This window comes from Pygocentrus nattereri, chromosome 1 (genome assembly GCF_015220715.1).
Source record: "Pygocentrus nattereri isolate fPygNat1 chromosome 1, fPygNat1.pri, whole genome shotgun sequence".
Taxonomy (NCBI): Eukaryota; Metazoa; Chordata; class Actinopteri; order Characiformes; family Serrasalmidae; genus Pygocentrus; species Pygocentrus nattereri.
Window position 1 is genome coordinate 23525865 of NC_051211.1, and position 15793 is coordinate 23541657.

The 15793-nt window shown below is 42.8% G+C and overlaps 1 protein-coding gene across 1 annotated transcript in view; it reads right to left on the reverse strand.

Annotated features, from left to right (window-relative positions):
- Positions 1–4033: 4033 nt before the first annotated feature.
- snx27a (sorting nexin 27a) overlaps positions 4034–15793 on the reverse strand; it is a 29604-nt gene continuing 17844 nt past the window's right edge. The window contains exons 7-13 of the mRNA XM_017715343.2: positions 14676–14839; positions 10606–10695; positions 9411–9560; positions 9130–9258; positions 8939–8998; positions 8805–8853; positions 4034–7248 (exon numbers count right to left, since the gene is read on the reverse strand). Of these exons, the coding sequence (XP_017570832.1) occupies positions 7181–7248; positions 8805–8853; positions 8939–8998; positions 9130–9258; positions 9411–9560; positions 10606–10695; positions 14676–14839 (710 nt within the window). The 3' untranslated portion in view covers positions 4034–7180. The remainder of the gene's footprint in view (positions 7249–8804; positions 8854–8938; positions 8999–9129; positions 9259–9410; positions 9561–10605; positions 10696–14675; positions 14840–15793) is intronic.

Below are 15793 nucleotides of genomic sequence, written 5' to 3' on the forward strand. Positions count from 1 at the left end.
CCAAAATAACCAAACTTCATTTCAGTGCACAGGAGTGTTAGGTTGCATGTAGCTCTTTCCATAACACAACTCCTTAACAACTTCCTGATTCAGAGACACTCAGGCTGAAAAATGTACAAAGAAAAAAAAAGACACTGGGGCATCGTACTTCACTTTAAATCAGTGATTTTCACAAAAACGCTGTTCATTTTTCTTTCAGAGAAAAGTGACTTAGGCCAGGCATAATGCCAACTAGAGCTTGACACAAGACTTCAGAGGTCTTATTTATGGGCCATTCTCCATTTGGAGTGGGACTTCACAGACACGTTTTAAAAAATAAATTCTTTCATCCCAAAGCTAAATAATCTTAATATGTACAGTAACATCTCCTATGATCATATATGCCAAAAGCAGAGCTTAATTTCACTTGTTCAATATGAACACGGTGTAACACCAGTGACTGTGACACCAGTAATGTCCAGGTTAAAACTGAGAAAACTGGCTGACTAATTGGTGGTTAGGTGACCTTGTGCAACTATTTAAAATCTATTTAACTATTAAAAAAATATTACCTGGCTTTTAAAGCGCGTAACACCACTGACACGTAGAATTTATGTGCTGCCTAATGAACACAATTATTAATAAATTAATGAAATATAGTGAGCAATTATGGACTCTCCTTCTCCTGCCTTGAGATGCTTCCTCTCCAATGAGCCTTGACCCAAAGAAAGTTGAAAAGTATTTTCAGCTCTATTAAAATGTAAACTAAGAGTCCTGATATCACCAGTGGCCAAAATCTCTGTTAGTGGTTACTATGGCATTTTAGGTGGTTCCTAAGATGTTAATAACCATTTGTTATGGTGTCCCAGATGGTTGCTAGGTGTCTGCTATGGTATCACAAGTGGTTGCTAGGGTGTTGCTACGTGGGTACTATGGTATCACACGTTTGCTAGGGTTTTTCTAGGTGGCTGCTATGGTACCCCACAAGTTTCAGGTACTTGTAACGTTATGATATAGTGACAAACACCCCCCTCATTCATTCATTCCTGTTGCACGAAAACCGTAAGTTTTACACCATTTCCGATCAGACCAACACTCCGGAGCTGGAACAGTGTGAATCTCAAACACTGTGGGAAGAGTTTGCGGACATAAATTTGGCACAAAAGTGACGACAACATGACAAACCACTGGATAACCCTAAATAGACTGGTAAATTTTAGTTATCAGGGTTATAAGCCGTCATTACTGACCACAATATTTTCAAACCAGGCCCCAAATGTGAAGTTAATCATGTGAGGTTATTGCTAATGAGACAATTCTAAACTGATTTAAGGCTGAAATAACACTGAGAACTGTTAGCAGTCCTATGCCAAACCTCAAGCTCCATTTCTGAAGTGTTCAAAGTCAAAATTTTGATAAACCACACCGTTAAGCAATGGAGGTTAACTGCTAATGAGACAGCCAATTTGATGAAAAGTTTAACCGCCTTACATACGAAGGCCTATTATTCAGTAACTACAGGGACTTCCATGCAAACTGGCTGGACTATTTTTATAACAAACCTTCTGGTTGTTTACGGGTTAACTGAACTGTGAAAATGCCTAAAACTTTGCTCCGTTCTCTCCGCATGCTGACCTTCTCTTTGGCCAAAGGATACAAATCTTTTTTTAATCAGCAGCTTGCCCAGATTGAAATTAATGACTGCTGTCAGTGGACTCATATGTATTACATTAAGCCCTGCAGTTCTGCACTGCTTTCTCAACCATACCGTTTTCCCCCTCCTCTGAGAGTTCCACAGGTTGAAAATATTGATGGGTAGTGATAGCAGTTCCAAGCAACAGGACCTCTGGATTAACCTGTGCCAACTCTGCACCAAGTTCAGTTACAAGATGCTGCAAAAAAAAAAAAAAAAAAAAAAAAAACGAGAAAAACTGAAGAGCACTTCGTTAAGCAGGAGAATGAACTCGACCAAATGACCTCTGTCTTCAGCCAGAAGCCAATAACCAGAATGGTGGGACTTTATTCAAGAAGCACTTCAGATAAATACTTTGGGTTGTGCACTAACCGAAAACAAACCACACAGAGCCTGCAGTGGTCAGCAAGTAGGCTGAGAATTACCTCTCGTTCCTTTTCTCTTCACCACATGTCCATCCACTGGTGTGCTTAAGTAGAATGCTGGACTGTGTCCAGTGCTCTGCAGGGGTCCTGCTGCAATATATGCGCATCCCAGCATCCTGTGGTTAGAAATTAATTTAGTCCTGCCATAAGCAGCTGAAGACACAGGCTGAGGTGTGAACGTTGGGTAAAGTGTGGCGATCTTCCTCCTTCTTCTAATGCTACTACTGCCACAAGAGTGTGATCATAAAGTATGGAGATGAATCCAGATGGTATGGGACTCCATCTATAGTTACGGGTGCAGCTGTAGAGTTTGGCAGCTGGAGCTCTGCTGGCAGCCCACAGGAGCAAGTCGGCGAGTACAATGCCGTTCCAGCCACTGCACCCTCTAGCACAGCGGTTAACCATGTCATCTGCTGCCGCAGGAACGCTGAACTGACGCTAAGCTTGTGCTCACTCTCTCCATTCATATAAGAGTGTGTGTGTGTGTCCCTCTCTCTCCCTCTCAGCCCTTCAGGATAAAATGTTAAGCATGCCAGGTAATAGGAGCCACAAGGCTTTCTCCATGTGGACAAAAAAGCAAAAACAAAATAAAACCATAATAAACAAACAAACCAACAAACCAACCAAAACTGACCAAACTACCTCAGCAGTTAAATCTCCAGTACTGTACAGAATCAGAGACCCTTTCGTTTGTCGATTTTCACTCTAAACAGCCATTAACTTGTTTGTTTTTCAGCTTCGGGGGGGGGGGGGGGGGGGGGGGGGGCACAGAAGCCTTGACAACTAAATACCCAAGTTGTCAGTGTTAATGCACGTTTTGCCTTTATTACAGCTACTATTTTCAGGACACTTGCTTTCCATTTTTCAAAGAAATCTACAGGGATAGTTTTCCACACCTCCAAAGTTCAGTCAAGTTGGTTTCATTTATGCTTCTCACAAACCAAGTAATCCCAAAAACAAGTTTAGACTCATCCGTCTATAAACCTTATTCCACATCTCAGATGTCCAGTTTCAGTGTCCTAGTGCAAATTTTTTTGTCCGTCTTCTTTTCTCAGTAACAGCTTCTTAACAGCTACACATCCTTTCAGAGTCCTAGTATTGAGTTGTCTTCTCACAGTGAAAGAATAGATAGACTGACTTTCTCTTCTCTCTCAGAGATGAACTCCAAGTACTGTTTATCTGACGGTGACAGGTTTGGTGGCTACCAGGTCTTTTAATGGTTGTTATGAGTTACATTTTTTTCTACATAATTTAATATTATTTGGACTCCAGTTTGGAAGCTCTTCTTCTTTTATTTACTTATTTATTAAACCTGTCTGTTCTCCCCAGAAATATCTTTTAGCCATTTTAGAAGAAATTTATACCAAAGACGTTACAAAGGAGGAGATCACTGGTTGGAATAGGAACAGAACCAATCAGCCTGCGCCACAAGCAGGGAAAGCACCTCTCAAGATTGGTGCAAGTGAAGTAGTCAGAACCCTGAAAACTATTTTTTTGCACATTTTACAGAAAAATGTGACAAACTATGAGATTTTACCAGTAATTTCAAAGATGTTTTTAAAACAGTAATTCGACCTTCAGTTCCACATATTCAGGTCTGTTCCCATTCAAAGATAAAGGCGTCTGCTCTTGTATGGCTGGAAATAACTGCCAAGTGAACAGACTTTCCGATAAGAGCTTTGGTGATACTTAATGGCCAGTTAGTCTGGAAACGAAAGAAATAAAAAGGTGGTCTCTGACATTTGCACCGTACTGTATATGTGTAAACGGCACTAGAGACATGAAGGCAAGGGCAGCAGGATAAAGCAGGTGAATGTCTCTTGTCAGCTGTGAAGCTCTCATAAATCAACAGCTTTAAAGAAAGAGAATACTTTGCGATGTTTAACGGCTAGTGTCCATCCAAAAACCGAACCATAAACAAAATAAAGAAAAATAATCTTCATCAATAGATAATTTTATTTAAAATAATATGTTACACTGTTTTATTCTACATGACATTTCCAAAGTTGAGCTTTCAATTGTATCGGTTAGTTGAAACCCATGTGTTTTAGATATAAAACTATCGTTTACGAATATCAATTGTTAATTTATATCATTAAGCTATATGAAATAAAGCATCACTGCTCGTCATCGTTTCCATTTATAAATTAAATCCTTTCCCACCCACGCCGGCCCATGACCTAAAGGAGCCTTATTTCAGTAGGCTATACTATCGTAAATAGACTTCATTTTATACCCTTGATTTAGCAGGAAAATATATATATATAAATTAACAATTTCAGTCAGAGGCTACAGTGAATGCTTTGTCAAAACGACATATAAGCAATACATTTACAAGTAAACGGTCGAACAAGGACAAACGCATTTTTGGACTCACTTAAAACTCTCGAGAACAGATTTTCTTAAAGACTTGAGCAAAGAAATAAAATCTTGTGTTAAAAGGCTATGAATTAGCAGAATTAGCTCAGTTTTGTTCATTATAACTATTCATAACAGCTCATCTTGGTGTTAAAGGTGGGTCATTCAAGTTCTCCATTTCAGCTGCAGGAGTGAAGCTACTTCATAGTGGGAAAAGAAAAAAAAACTGAAAACCCATAACACTCGCCTTGCAAATACATTCCGGTACATTCATGTTCTTAGACATTTCGGACAAGAAAGTAACACTGACCACAGAAACTAACAGTTCGCTGGTTAACGTTACGACACAGCTGCACACGTCTGTTTTTGTATTTTTTTTTGTTTCTTTTTGGACATTTTAAAATGATAACGTCTGTGTTCTTATGAAATTATGACCACTGACTACATACATACGGCACATTCTTGATGCAAAAAAGCTCTACGCGCTCTTCTTTTGTTACAAAATAATATATATATATATATATAAAAAAAAAAACAAAAAAAAAACATGAACAGATCTTTGAATTCTCATCACTGAATGTATGTGACTCAGCAGTACACACTAATGGAGTTAGTCAGGTCTGTAAATATACAGAGAGCAAAAAAAAAGCATGTGTGATATTATGCTGCCAAGGCAACAGCAGGATGTTCTCTGACCACTAGCCACCGCCCACCACCACCAGCCCCCAACCCCAAGGACACATGCGCACACACACACACACACACACCCACACCCCTGATAGGGCTGAATTATCGATGAACTATTAAGGTGTTTTCACATGGATCGAGTATTCCCTTTAATTTGTTTGAAGAATTATGGAACACACTCGCACTCAGAGAGAGAGAGAGAGAAGGAGAGGACAGACAGAAAGAGAACAAGGAAGGGAGAGAAAAAGTAAGAGGGAAGAGGAGAAAAACCAAAAGAGTAAAAGAAAGACTGAAAGAGACACAGGCAGAGAGATGCACTAAGAGAGTGAAAGAAAGAACAAAAGAGTGAGCGTGAAAGAGAGAAAGGGAGAAAGCAAGAAAGAAATGAAGAAAGAGAGAAATATTATAACATGTTCATTAACGCCCAAACATCAGACATCAATTTGCATTCTGAGGTTCAGACAGCTTCCCGTTCAGCTGAACAGAGTAAAGTTAACATTAACACAACAGAGCTGGTGCATCTTTAACATCCTGCTTTCCTCTCGCTCTCTCCATCCTCCCGACACGCTTAACAGACGAAATGCAGTGCTATGCTCAGAGGGCGAATTACAGAGCCCCAGGGAGTCATTGCTCTAAAGAGACTGGAAGACCGCTCTTTAACTGCTCAATACAGTTAAAACTCACTCTCTCACTCCGTCTCTCTCTCTCTCTCTCTCTCTCTCACACACACACTCTCCTGCTCCCTTTTTAAACTGCTAAACGTGACCCAAACACAAACGCAAAATTGTTCTCTCCATCTCCCTCTGTTAAGACTGTAGATGTGTGAGAAAACTCATTTGTATGTAGCACTGCTGCCCCCTACAGGAAGACTATGGAACTGCACCTGAACATAAAATGACAATTCCCCACCGATGACCATCTAAACAACTGCTGTGCTACCAAACCCTACCGCTTTATTGCCTGTATTTGAAATTTACAATACCCTGGGCATGGAGTGACATTCACACACTCATCTGCTTCCCCTTAGGAGCACACATGCACGCACGCACACACACAGCCTCTCTGGTAACTCTCCTACGGCTCAATCACGAAAGCCTGTAAAGCAGTCTTACACCTAACCAAACTTTGTTCTGTCCTTATTGCAAAAGGCTGTTACTGAAAATTAACCGAGCGCCTCACAAAAAGAAAGCTAACAAGCACCTTCCAAGAATTTTCTGACAAGTTTAGCCTGTGTTAGAGTGTTTTAGAAAGTGAAGCTAAATCATTTACTAGAGTGATGCCATTAAGCGCCTTTGTTCAGAAGAACATGTCTGAATCTAAGAGGACGGCTAAGACAAGGTTAAACCTCAAAAGTGCTTCAGTGAGCACCAGTCCAGCATTATCAAAGCTCCATGAGTTTAAATGCTTGCGATCATAGTGTTAATAATCAGTTATTAACTTATACACCCCTGCCTAGCCATCCTGTGTTTGTTTCTCTTAAATAGTCCCAAAAATCCAAAACACACATGCTGGCTCTGATCAGTCACATTAATGTAGTGCCATCAGCAACCAATAAAAAAGTGGTTGCTGGTCACTACACTTTGATGGTGACGAAGCGCCTCTTCTTTGACTGATGGTGGCTCATGCTGCGGTAGCGCCGGCCAAGAGAGCAAGAGCCTACTTCAACACCCAATGGTGCTGGAGCCCTCAGGCTGTCCTCTGCTTTTCTGCATTTACGACCGGTTGATGAGGTGAATGTATCTACTGATGACATGAGCACAGATCCTTTTGATGCTGTCCTTTTGTAGCGGATTTGCCTCTAGCTTAGCCATGAGTCTGTGTCGCTATGGTAATAAGGGTTATTCTGAGCTGCCAAGGTGACGTGGCAGGCCTGTGGAAACCCTCAGCAGCTGAAAGGAAGCCGTTTGTCCTCATAGTAACATGGTTGTTATGGCATCGCCGGGGTGTTGCCGTGGTAACATGGTTATTAGGATGGTTTGCTCTACTGTCATGGTACAGCTCAGTTTATGGTGATCTCTAGAGGCCAGGAGAGGGATTCTTAAGAGGTGGCTATCTCTCCCCCTAGGTGACGCCATCCCTTTTGTTGCTCCAGCGGAGAGAGGTACTCTGAAATTAACAACATGAAATAAACCTCTTTTAGGTGGTTGTCAATATGAGAAACATTAAACATGAAAGTATTTTTTTTATCCACATTAGCAGGTCAATAAGGGCTTAGTAATAATATTAATAATAATGATGCAAGATAAAAATATATAGAACTATATACAGTCCAACTAACTCTATTTAAGCACAAAAGCATAGCTTCTATTAAGAATGCAGACTTGTCCATAACATCCATCCATCCATCCATCCATCTGAATGATCAAAATACAAGGATACAAGGATAACTCAAAGCACTTCTACCACTGATATTTACATATCAGTACATTTAAAAGCAAATCCTTCTGGATGTAATAAATTCACAAAGGAAATTTTACTTTTACTTTAGTAATCTTTTACTGAGTGTATTTCTAATATTTGATAGAAACAGATTTCTATTTATATGTATACACACATATAGGAAATATGTATGAAAATCACTGCGTTTGAGGAAATCAATATCTTCCATGCACTTGATAAATGATGTTAACCTTATAAGTTACATTATCTTTGAAAACTGTAGGACAAAATGTTGTAAAATGCACCCAATAAGAAAAAGAAAAAAAAAAATAGCTGAAGCCCTTGACTGTGTTGCTTGGAAGCATCATGGCCATATGATTAACATTTTAGGACACAACGCTGAACAAACTGCTTGTTCACACTTAAAGAAGGTGAATATCAGTATCACTGCACAGAAGAAAGTTCTCTAATGTCAAGACTATCCATCCTCTCTTTATCCCTTAAACAGGCTGTTTTTGTTACTGTGCCTTTAAGACTGATATATGCAAAATAGCTCTGTTCTGATTGGCTACACTGTACTCTGCCTCAGGCAAAAAGCGGTTCTGCTTGAAACACACTGCCTCACAGTGTGAATGGGTAAGGCTAAGCTGACATAGGCTAAAAAGGTGGATCTATGTAAATGTGTTGGCTTTCATCATATCATGGAAACAAATAATTTGAAACAGGTTGTTTCTGCGGCTCTTCACAGTTATGGACTGCATAGACTAAACTGTATCTTTTTCAGTATTTATGTGCTGCATTAAATTTCAAAAGTGAGTAAATTTCAAAATATTTCAAAAGTGAGAAAATGTTTCAAGATATGGGACTTTTAAAACAAAGAAATTGAAGAAACGTGCGCCACAATATTACCAGCATAACAATGAGTTTTGTTTAATAGTTTACTTTTAATTAGGACTATTATTAGGACCAATATCAGAAGCATAAAGTACTTGACTAAAAGTTCTAATCTAAGAAACAGAATGGTGACGTGAGGAAGTGTTTATCTGCATATTGAGGAAGTGTGAGTTTCATTTGAGAAGACCTTGTTCTCTCCAAAACTGAAAATCACATTGAAACATGTGACAGAGCTGATACTTCACCTCTAGTAAACTTTTTCTGTCTGTGTTTGTGCTTCTATATGCACATTTCCACAGCCAAAGAGTATGAAAGAAATGCAGTGTGTAGCCCTTAAGAGCTTGAGAAGCATGCATGTGTGTAGAATGTTTCACTTGGCAGAGATGTACCATTGTTGCTGCAGTTCTTGTTGTCCTTGTCTGAAGCCTCCTCTTCCACCTTACAAATTTCAGAGAAACAGAAAAAAAGTTAAACAAATGAAATGGAAGTTCCATCACTGAAAGTGCATTGTATAGAGGCCCACCTCTTTTCGCCATTTGAGCTCACAGAAAATCCTCTCAAAGCACTCATGCATGTAGTTAAACTGAGGAGAGAAAATGAGGAGCCAATGAGGAGCCTGGGTGGTTAAGTATCCTATACAATACACAGCTTTAAAATGTTAGTCAAGGAGAGCGCTTGTGTGCATATGCATGTACGTACACAAGGAGCACTTACATAAGGAGTGAAGATTTTGACCCAGCGAGGTTTTTTCTCCCCTCTTGCATACTCAAAGCAAAATGCCATGCCCTCCTCGTCAGTGTCCCACCTCTGCATCTCTGGCCATTCGAAAGCTATAACCTGATTCTGCAGGATTTTAAGAATGAAAACCCAACACACAAAACAGATTTTATGGGTTAAGAACATGGACAAAAAACTAAATGCACTCAATGCTGAAGCCTCAAAATATATTTGTGAAGGTGCATTAAGAACCCTCAAAAATATCCAAGCACACAGACCTCCAGTGTGCCATCCTCAGTGCAAGCGTGCAGTTTGAAGTGGTGGATGCTGATGGCAGCGATCACATGACCTTTCCTCCGCGAATCACATGAGCAGTGAGGGAACATGACTTCATTATAGCCCTCACACGTGCGCAGCAGACTCAGGTACTGAGAAAAAAGAAAACAGTAGAGTTATTCATTTTTTTATGAGTGGATCAGACACAGCAGTGCTGCTGGAGTTTTTAAACACTGTGTCCACTCACTGTGCAGTCTATTAGATACTTCTACCTAGTTGGTCCACCTTGTAGATGTAAAGTCAGAAACAACAGCTTATTTCCTGCTGCACAGTTTGTGCTAGTCATCCTCTAGTCCAGGGGTTGGCAACCCAAATGTAAGGAAGAGCCGTTTTTGTTCTTTAAATAAAAATCAGACCAACTTGGGAGCCACAACATTTTATGTCCATGTCAATATGTCTCCGTATGTGCCAATGGACTGGTATAGGTAAAAGAACAAAAATGCTGACTTACTTTGCTATGCTTTCCTGTTCCACCTTAAATGGCACCAGAATGCAACTGCTACACCACTTAAGGTGGAACAGGAGAATTCGAACAAGAAGCTGACTTAAGCTTCGCAACTTTTTAGTGTTTGACAGTTTCTTGTCGCAGAATAAACGCATCAGGAAACCAGCTTATAAACGCAAGCAAGTCCATTCTGCTCCAAATTATTGATGTTCATCTTAAATCTTTCTCTTTGCCTCTTGTTAGCTGCTATCTATTAGCTGCTCTATTTCTTCGATTCTTGTCTGTGTTGCTGTGGTGATAAGCAGTCTGGGCGCCAACCTACATGGCTAAAGGCTGGTGGATATATACATATACATACATAATATAATATATAAAATATAATATAAATATATTATAAAACTGACAAGGTGTTTGGAGTCCCTAGTTTCTTAACTATCCAAAGGTTTTGTTGTATGACTGGAAGGCTGCATAATGTCACAACAACAACAACGTCATCAGCATCTGCTATTACTGGCCAAGTGATTATATATCGAGCAGTCTGATTGATTTGAGACTGGCAGCTCTACTCAAAACCACCACCACCAGAGCTTAATGGCAGTCCAGTACAACAAAGGTCTGCTTGGGAGAGCAGAGAAGGAGGAGATAATAAAGCAGAAGAGGAAGAAGATGGAACTGAGAGGGAGGAGACTTACTGTGGCCAACTTTCTCTGCTCTGCTAGCTTCTGAAGTTGATAGGACTTATCCTCCGCTTTGATGAACCCTTTCTTCACATCATCCTGGGCCTGGACAAAGAGGAAGAGAAACGGTATAAGAAGGGAATAAAAAGAAGAAATGAGAACAAGGGGTGGAAAGGACATTTGAAAAAACAAACAAAAAAAAAGCTAGCAGCTGCTAGGTCTTCTGGACCGACAGACTTGTGCACAGCTTTCCCCTTTTGTCAAACTATTTTACCTCGATTTTAAATTCTGGGAATATGAATTCCTGCGATTAAGAAAAATAAGAAATAAAACCTAAAAACAGCGTGCCACAGTAATTAGAATTTCAGCATGTCAGTAAAATTATTTGTATATAAAAAATACTACTTGTTGAACTTTGAAAATTTTGAAAAAAGGCTATTATCATCACTATTATTATTAATGAATTATTTAATTAAGAAATCAAATTTTTACACATTAAGATGTAAAATTTAAAGTTTTTTGCAATTTAGTAAAACATTAGTAAATACCCTCTCCATGGATCACCACCTTATCGTGGTGGAGGGGCATTTACTCATGGTGCCCGGCCGGGCCCAGCCCGAAGGGGTTACATGAGTCCCCCCTCCCATCGACCCACCACCAATGGGAGGGGCAGTAGTAGGGGTTCGGTGCTTTGTGGATTGGGCAGTGTCCGAAGGCGTGGGCCTTGGCGTTCTGATCCTCAGTTGCTGAAACTGGCTTTTGGAACTTGGAACGTTACCTCACTGGTGGGGAAGGAGCCTGAGTTGGTGCGCGAGGTTGAGAGATACCGGCTGGATATAGTCGGGCTCACCTCAACACACAGCTTGAGCTCGGGTCCAATCTCCTTGAGAGGGGCTGGACTTTATTCTTTTCTGGAATTGCCCATGGTAAGAGGTGGCGGGCAGGTGTGGGGCTCTCTCATAGCCCCTCAACTCGGTGCCTGTATGTTGGGGTTTTCTCCGGTGGACAAGAGGGTAGCTTCCCTACGCCTTTGGTTTGGGGAACGGGTCCTGACTGCTGTCTGTGCTTATGCACCGAACAACAGTTCAGAGTACCCAGCCTTCTTAGAGTCCTTGGGAAGGGTGCTTGAAAGTGCTCCTCCTGGAGACTCTATTGTCCTACTGGGGGACTTCAACGCTCACGTGGGCAACGACAGTGAGACCTGGAGGGGTGTGATTGGGAGGAATGGCCTCTCTGATCGGAACCCGAGTGGTGTTCAGTTTTTGGACTTTTGTGCAAACCAGTTTGTCCATCACGAACACCATGTTTGAACACAAGGATGTCCATAAGTGCACATGGCACCAGGACACACTAGGCCGCAGTTCAATGATTGACTTTGTAGTCGTGTGATCGGACTTGCGGCCATGTGTTTTGGACACTCGGGTAAAGAGAGGAGCTGAGCTGTCAACTGATCACCACCTGGTGGTGAGTTGGATCAGGTGGTGGGGGAAGATGACGGTCAGACCAGGCAAGCCCAAACGTATAGTGAGGGTTGCTGGGAACGTTTGGCAGAAGAACCTGTCAGATTGATCTTCAACTCACACCTCCGTCAGAACTCTGACCAGATATCGGGGGAGGTGGGGGACATCGACTCAGAATGGGCCATGTTCCGCTCCTCCATTGTTGAAGCGGCTGACTGTATCTGTGGCCAAAAGGTAGTTGGTGCCTGTCGGGGCAGTAATCCTCGAACCCGGTGGTGGACACCCCAAGTGAGAGATGCCGTCAAGCTGAAGAAGGAGTCCTACCGGGCATGGTTGGCCTGTGGGACACCAGAGGCAGCTGGCAGGTATCGACAGGCCAAGCGATCTGCGGCTTCAGTCGTCGCCAAGGCAAAAACCTGTGTGTGGGAGGAGTTTGATGAGGCCTTGGAAAGTGACTAGTCGGCTCTGAAAAGATTCTGGCCAACCGTCAGGCTACTCAGACGGGGAAAGCAGTGTGCCACTAGCACTGTATATAGTGGAGATGGTGTGCTGCTGACTTCGACTGAAGACGTCATTGGGCGGTGGAAGGAATACTTTGAGGACCTTCTCAATCCCACCGACACGTTCTCCAGTGAGGAGGCAGAGTCTGGGGACATGGGAATAGGCTTGTCCATTACTGAGGCCGAAGTCGCTAAGGTAGTTAAGAAGCTCCTTGGTGGCAAGGCTCCAGGGGTGGATGAGATCAGCCCTGAGTTCCTCAAGGCTCTGGATGTTGTGGGCCTGTCTTGGCTGACACGGCTGATGCGTGGACATCGGGGGAGGATGGATACTGGATTGGCAGACTGGGGTGGTGGTGCCTCTTTTAAAAAAAAGGGAACCAGAGGGTGTGTTCCAACTACAGGGGAATCACACTCCTCAGCCTCCCTGGTAAGGTCTATGCAGGGGTACTGGAGAAGAGAGTCCGGCTTATAGTCGAAACTTGGATCCAGGAGGAGCAGTGCGGGTTCTGCCCTGGTCGTGGAACACTGGACCAACTCTTCACCCTCTCCAGGATTCTGGAGGGTTCATGGGAGTTTGCCCAACCAGTCCACATGTGCTTTGTGGATATGGAGAAGGCATTCAACTGGTGTTCCCTGGGGTATTCTGTGGGAGGTGCTTCGACAGTATGGGGTACATGGCTCTTTGCTACAAGCCATTCAGGCCCTGTACAAACAAAGCAGGAGTTTGGTTCGCATAGCCGGCAGTAAGTCAGACTCGTTCTCAGTGAGAGTTGGACTCTGTCAGGGCTGCCCTTTGTCACCAATTCTATTCATAATTTTTATGGATAGAATTTCTAGGCGCAGTCAGGGGATGGAGGGTGTCCGGTTTGGTGACCTCAGGGTCACATCGCTGCTGTTTGCAGATGATGTGATCCTACTGGGGACATCAGGCCGCGAACTTCAGCTTTCGCTGGATCGGTTTGCAGCCGAGTGTGAAGCGGCCAGGATGAGAATCAGTACCTCTAAATCCAAGACCATGGTTCTTAGGCGGAAAAGGGCGGAGAGCCCTCTCTGGGTCGGGGATAGGCTCTTGCCTCAAGTGGAGGAGTTCAAGTATCTCGGGGTCTTGGTCACGAGTGATTGTACGAGGGAGCAGGAGATTGACAAACGGATTGGTGCTGGGTCAGCAGTGATGCGGGCTCTTTACCGGTCTGTTGTGGTAAAGAAAGAGCTGAGCCATAAGGCAAGGCTCTCGATTTACCGGTCGATCTATGTTCCCACCCTCACCTATGGTCATGAGCTTTGGGTAATGACAGAAAGAATAAGATTGCTTCCTGGGGAAGACCCAGGACACGCTGGTGTGACTATGTCGCCCAGCTGGCCTGGGAGCGCCTCGGAATCCCCCTTGGAGAGCTAGTGGAAGTGGCTGGGGAAAGGGAGGTCTGGGCCTCATTGCTTAGGATGCTGCCCCCGTGACCTGAACCCCGGAGAAGCAGAAGATAATGAATGGATGGATGGATGGATGGATGGATGGATGGATGGATGGATGGATTAGTAAATACATTTTCTGATAAAGATATTTTATTGTCAGCACTTCTTCCCTTAAAATTCATAGCTGTGTTCATAAGAATTAGTTTTCTTCTTCTTTTTTCATTTTAGTTTTGTTTCTTTTGGTAGCCAAATGGAGCTTCACTTGGTATGGGTCATTAATATGTATGAGCTCATTTACATGTCGATTCTGATTGGCTCTTATCGCATCAAAAGACATCAGTGCCATGGTAATTTTACGAATACCTCTTAGTTACTTATTTGCTGTTACCACCAAGTTTTATGAATCTGGCCCAACGTTTATACAATAAATGTTTTAATATTGCTGGCACAAATTCTTAATTTTGGCCACAAGATTCATTGGCTTGGTGGCTCGAATGGCCCCAGTGCAATTTTTTATTTATTTTTTTACCTACCCTTGGATATTAATATCATATTGTATGACAGATCTACCTCAGATTACAAGATGAGCATCCCTGAGTTGCTGAGGACAGTGCTGAATGAACTCCAACCTGATCTGTTACCCTTTAAACGGATCTGGTGTCAGTGACCAACTCGCTGGTGAGGCATAATCTAATATGGGATTGGTGAAACTGACCTGGTGGAAGCAGTAGTGCAGAGCCAAGGGGTTATCCCGCAGCAGCTCATGCTCCTGCGTACTGAAGAGCCACTTGCGCAGGGCCAGGCAGGTCCCTGGCACTGCAGAGGTATAGTTCTGCACATACAGCTTATGAGGGAACTCGTTGGGAGCCAACTTACGAACTGAAAGAGACCAAAAAAGATTGAGAAAAATCAGCAAATAAACTAAACAAATCCAAAACCATAAACTCCATGTGACTCAGCATGTTATTACAACACTAACATCCTCCCAAAGCCTTTCTACCTCCCAGGGATGAGATTGACTAACTGAAACGTTAATACACTGCTCAAAAAAATAAAGGGAACACTAAAATAACACATCCTAGATCTGAATGAATGAAATACTCTTATTGAATACTTTGTTCTGTACAAAGTTGACTGTGCTGACAACAAAATCACACAAAAATCAATCAATGGAAATCAAATTTATTAACCAATGGAGGCCTGGATTTGGAGTCACACACAAAATTAAAGTGGAAATCACATTACAGGCTGATCCAACTTTGATGTGATGTCCTTAAAACAAGTCAAAATGAGGCTCAGTATTGTGTGTGGCCTCCACGTGCTTGTATGACCTCACTACAATGCCTGGGCATGCTCCTGATGAGGTGGCGGATGGTCTTCTGAGGGATCTCCTCCCAGACCTGGACTAAAGCATCCGCCAACTCCTGGACAATCTGTGCTGCAATGTGGCGTTGGTGGATGGAGCGAGACATGATGTCCCAGATGTGCTCAATCGGATTCAGGTCTGGGGAACGCGCGGCCAGTCCATAGCTTCAATGCCTTCATCTTGCAGGAACTGCTGACACACTCCAGCCACATGAGGTCCAGCATTGTCCTGCATTAGGAGGAACCCAGGGCCAACTGCACCAGCATATGGTCTCAAGGGGTCTGAGGATCTCATCTCGGTACCTAATGGCAGTCAGGCTACCTCTGGTGAGCACATGGAGGACTGTGCGGCCCTCCAAAGAAATGCCACCCCACACCATTACTGACCCACTGCCAAACCGGTCATGCTGAAGGATGTTACAGGCAGCAGATCGCTCTCCACGGTGTCTCCAGACTCTGTCATGTCTG